Raw genomic sequence first — 5,622 nt, 5'->3', positions numbered from 1 at the left:
TGCGCACAATTTAATTTATTGATTGTGACAAGGTAGTTTATTTTTTTCATATTATCAGCCTACTATTACTATTTCAAAATATTATGCGTACTTTTCAATACATAATTGGTTACCAAAATCTTACATAGTTCACATACAAAATAGGATCAGTTATATGTATTCACTAGAGAAGTTCCTTATGTGTTCTAGTATTGATGTTTAAAGTTAAACCTAATCAGATTTTTATGACGTGCTGTTAAAGCTTCTTATCACAATCAGCCAGCAGCTTAAAATTTTGTAATAAGTATCGATATTTTTCCACCCAATCACAGTTGAAGTGTCAACGTTAGTTCCTTTGCATGCCCAAATTGCGTAAAACAAATATTGCCCCGATTAAAAAACAAACATGGCATTTCCATGTTCTCAACAGACTAACCAACTGAAGAGCAAAGAATGGCGGAGAGATGCATTTAACTCTGATTTTTGCTGTACAATTTCAAGTAGAAGTGAATTGAAAACTCTGGCAACTAACTGAAGTGAACTCTTACTTAGGTTTCTTCTGCTTTTGTTTTTTGGCTGCAACTTCTTTTTTCCAGATTTTTCACATATGAGTGATCAGCTCCATTTCTTCTTCTTTCCCATGATGGCTCATGGCCACATGATTCCTACACTTGACATGGCAAAGCTCGTTGCTTCGCGTGGTGTTAAGGCCACCATAATCACCACTCCTCTCAATGAATCTGTTTTCTCAAAAGCAATTCAAAGAAACAAGAATTTAGGAATCGAAATTGATATTCGTTTGATCAAATTCCAAACTGTTGAACACGGCTTGCCTGAAGAATGCGAGCGCCTCGATCTCATCCCTTCTGATGACTTGCTCCTAAACTTCTTCAAGGCTACAGCTATGATGCAAGAACCATTAGAGCAGCTTATTCAAGAATCTCGTCCCAATTGTCTTGTTTCAGATATATTCTTTCCTTGGACTACTGATACTGCTGCCAAATTTAATATTCCAAGATTGGCTATTCATGGCACAAGCTTCTTTGCCCTTTGTGTTGGGGAGAGCATCAGACATCATAAGCCTTTTAAGAATGTCTCTTCTGATTCTGAAACTTTTGTTTTACCGAATTTACCTCACCAGATCAAGCTTACTAGATCACAATTATCACCGTTTGATCGAATTGAGGAAGAGAAAAATATTCCCCTGATGGTAAAAGCAGTAAGAGAATCGGGCTTGAAGGGCAATGGAGTTATCTTCAACAGCTTCTATGAGCTTGAACAGGATTATGTTGAACTTTATACTAAGGTTCTAGGTAGAAAAGCTTGGGCTATTGGCCCGGTTTCGTTGTGTAACAGGGATATTGAAGATAAAACTGAAAGAGGGAAGAAATCCTCTATCGATAAACACGACTGCATGAAATGGCTTGATTCAAAAAAATCAAGTTCCGTCGTTTACATTTGTTTCGGGAGCATAGCAAATTTCACCATATTACAAATGCGTGAACTAGCTATGGGAATTGAAGCTTCTGGACAAGAATTCATTTGGGTTGTTAGGACAGCCAAAGAAGAAGAAAACAATGAAGATTGGCTACCTATCGGATTTGAGGAAAGAACGAAAGAAAAAGGATTAATAATAAGAGGATGGGCACCCCAAGTACTAATTCTTGATCACGAATCTGTGGGAGCTTTTGTTACGCATTGCGGATGGAATTCGACGTTGGAAGGAATATCAGCAGGAGTGTCAATGGTGGCATGGCCTGTATTTGCAGAGCAATTCTTTAATGAAAAGTTGGTAACTGAAGTCTTGAGAACTGGGGTTGGCGTTGGTTCTGTGAAATGGCAAAAAACATATAGCGAGGGAGTGAAAAAAGAAGCAATAGCAAAGGCAATAAAGAGGGTAATGGTGGGTGAAGAAGCAGAAGGATTCAGAAGCAGAGCTAAAGCGTACAAGGAAATGGCAAGAAAAGCTGTTGAAATAGAAGGATCATCTTACTCTAATCTGACTACTTTGCTGGAAGATATAAGTACATTTAGTTCCATAAGTGATTAACAATTTATCCCTACTAGAATAAGGATATGTATCACTGGTTAGTGCTTACTTATTTTGCTTGCACACATAATCTGATTTTTATGAGTGTCAAGTTAAGATTATTTATCCCCGGAGTCCAGAACTTTAGCAAACAGAGTTCGAAGTTAAAGTTAATACTAGTTCCTTCCTTTTCCCAATTTGTGAAAAATAAGCTTTGTCTAAAAAGAAGGAAAATAAGTGTGCAAGCGAAGGAGTTCGGAATCAAAAGTGTTGCTTTTCTGGACAAAAATAGGTGAAAAAAACAACTCATGATCAATATATATATAACGCATGTGTTCAATGCGCTATACCTTAACGGCACGTTTGTCCGTTAAGGTATAGCGCATGGTTGCATGCGCTATATGTAAACTTTACTGGTCCACCAATAACTGATTTGAACTTTGTTGACCCACCAATAATTGAGGATATAGCGCATGCATAATACGCGCTATACCCTCAGTTATTGTACACCCGGACTGATTTTTTGCGTATTTAAGGAGTTTCAGAATTTCGGTAAAAATCCATTCAGGATCCTCCAACTCTTTCGAAATATTTGTTTGCTTAACTTATTTTGCATTTTGTTATAATGTCCAAAGAGCGAAAAATTAGGGTTGCATTATATTGAGGGGGGGAATGAGGTTGTGGTGGAGAATAACTCAGTACGCTATAGTTGTTCTTCACAGTGTATTGTTAAGTTGCCACTTACAATGGAGTATGATAGATTGGTTCGTTGTTATGTAAAAAAAGTGAGTGTGAGGAAAAGTTCGGTTAATATTAAAGTAACCAGAAGATATCAGTATCCTGTTACTCCGCAAGGGGTTGCTTGTTATGCTGAGTTTAACATCGTAGACAACGAAACTCTTACAGATTTTTTGAGGATTCCGGATGAACACCTGAAACTTCTTGTGATAAAAATGTTGGAAATGTACGTTAAGGCTGAAGACTTTCGCAATATTGAGGTTCCGCAAAATAGGGATAACTCTCAATCATCGGGTGATTTTTTGGAGCAATTTTATCCGAACAGGTTCCGTTTGAAAGAGTTTGGCCAGATCTAAACTTATCTCCACGGGCGAATGAGAAGCGAGGACATAATTTCTCCCCAAGTTTACATAATCCACAAGTCGAGTGGTAGATTTTAATTTTTCTTGTATTACGATGTTTTTTTAATGTATTATATTCGTAATATTACTCATATATTCCAAAGGGGGTACCGGCCATATATGAATTTTACAAGTTATAAACCAACGAACAGTTGGAATATGCCTAGTTTTAGTGTGTTGGATCATGGTGATCCATCCGGGAGTCATCAGCAACAGGATAATGTGCATCATGAGATATCAACAGATTATGATTTGTAAGTTAAGTGATAAAGTTTATATGTAATGTTTGGATGAATTTGAGAAACTCATTATTTTATTGGTTATGCAAAAACGAACAACTTGAAGGTCTTGTCCTTACTCAATTGCCCGAAGATGATATATTTAATCAGGATCTGGCAGATGCACAGAGTCAGGAAGATGATAGTGATTATGACAACAATGTTGATGGGTCTGGAGATGACACACCCTTCCCTGATGAGGGTGATGATGATGAGGATGAGAATGATGAACTTGATTTGACGAGGGAGCACGATGCCACCAATGCAGACTCCACCTCCCGTTAGACCCACATTGTACGAGTCCCATGTGCCATTTCATTCAAGGGAGATTCCCTACCTTGATCAGTTGCCCAGTATGCCGAATGCGGACGTCCTCACAAGAGATCTTGACGACATTCAAACAGCAATCTGAGATGAATCAAGACCAACGGTGCTGTCAAAGAATATATTTTTTGCTGATAAAGCGCTCCTAAGCAGAGCAATGCGAATATACAGCATAAAAGAGTGTTTCATGAGTCATCTTCGGAAGTATACAAGGTTATTTGTCGTAGATGATTTCAAGGTTATACATGGATGATGCATGCGAGAAAGTTAAAAACAAATATGTGGATTGTGGAGAAATACATTGGCACCCATACTTGTGATATGGACACATTCAGTGGGAATCATTTTAACTTGAATGTTGACTTGATTTCTCTTGCCATGATTCCACACATTGAATCGTCTATTTGGCACAAGATTAAAGAGTGTATAACATCTGTCCACCAGGTATATTGGTGTACCATTACCAAAAGAAAGGCATTTCTCAAGCGTAAACATGCGTTTGAGATTGTTTATGGTAATTGGGATAAGTCCTTTGCCGCTCTACCTAGGTACATGGCTGCATTGCAACACTTTAACCCCATGGATGTTGAATGGAAGCTTGAGCGAAATCCGGGAATATAGAAATTCATATTCAGATATGTGTTTTGGGCATTTAAACCAGCCATTGATGATTTTGTGCATTGTTGGTCGGTAATATCCATAGACGACACTCATGTCTATGGAAAGTATGATATTAAGTTGTTGATCGTCGTTGCAATAGATGCTAATGGAAGCATATTTTCCCTCCCATTTGCTATTTGTGTCAATGAAAGCCAAGAGACTTGGACGTTGTTTTTGAACCACTTGAAGGAGCACGTTGTCAGACAGCGTTCGAATATTTATCTAATATCTAATCGGCATGGCGATATTTTAAGTTATTTACAGAATTTGCGTGAATGGAAGGAATCGTATGCCTACCATCGTTACTGTGTTAGGCACTTGAAGGCCAACTTCTAATGGGCTCATCCGAACAAGAACTTACATGATTTAATATGAATGGCTGCAACAGATCACCAAGAGTGTAAATTCAGGAGGTGAACGGAATTTATTAGGCGGGAAGACCCAAAAGCCTATCGTTGGTTAATGCGACATGAGCTTGACAAGTGGACTTTGCATAAGGATGATGGTAGAAGACAGGGAATTTTGACTACAAATGTGTCAGAATCTTTCAACGGGTTGTTGAAGTCTATACGTGGATTGCCTGTCACTGCCATGGTGCAGATGTCACTCAAGCAAATGGCGGAGAGGTTTGTCGAATGATCCAAAGGTGCATCGTCATTGATGAAAAAAGGTGTTGAATTTATGCCATAACAAATGAAACGATATGAGAATTATAGGAAGCAAGCACAATGGCAGATATTTTTGCAGTATTGCAGCGAGCAAAATAATTTTGAAATTTGCACTGGCCTGCATCAAAACCGCGGGAATAATACACACACTGTCAAACTGAATCTAGAGTATTATGCTCGTGCGGGAAATGGCCAATCTATCACTTGCCATGAAGTGCTTTCAACATATAGGTTTTACGGCAACGAGGTACGTAGATAAAGAATATAGTGTTGTTGCATACGTAAACACCTATAGTGGACAGTTGTAGTCAGTAGGTGTTGAGGATTATTGGTCGTCGGAACCATTTAAAATGATGTGTAACAAGGATTATGTGCGTCAACGGTAAGAGCAAAAAAGAACGTGAACACGGAACCAAATGGATGTTGGTGATACCGTTTATGCGCGTAAATGAGGCATATGTTCCCAAACAGGACAGGATCATCGTAAATGTCCTCCAGCTGGTTTGGGAAGCGATGGTAATTCAGCTCCAGGTGGCAGTTCATCC

The 5,622-nt window shown here is 38.6% G+C and overlaps 1 protein-coding gene across 1 annotated transcript; it reads left to right on the top strand.

Moving 5' to 3' along the window:
• Positions 1-304: 304 nt before the first annotated feature.
• On the top strand, positions 305-2,182 carry LOC109220373 (scopoletin glucosyltransferase-like). The gene has a single exon (XM_019384839.1). It carries the CDS (start codon positions 587-589, stop codon positions 2,027-2,029), a length of 1,443 nt encoding a protein of 480 aa, XP_019240384.1. The 5' UTR covers positions 305-586; the 3' UTR covers positions 2,030-2,182.
• The last annotated feature ends 3,440 nt before the right edge of the window (positions 2,183-5,622 follow it).

This window comes from Nicotiana attenuata, unplaced genomic scaffold (genome assembly GCF_001879085.1).
Source record: "Nicotiana attenuata strain UT unplaced genomic scaffold, NIATTr2, whole genome shotgun sequence".
Lineage (NCBI taxonomy): Eukaryota > Viridiplantae > Streptophyta > Magnoliopsida > Solanales > Solanaceae > Nicotiana > Nicotiana attenuata.
Note: the sequence above shows the minus strand (reverse complement) of the source record. Positions and strands in the feature narration are given on the sequence as shown.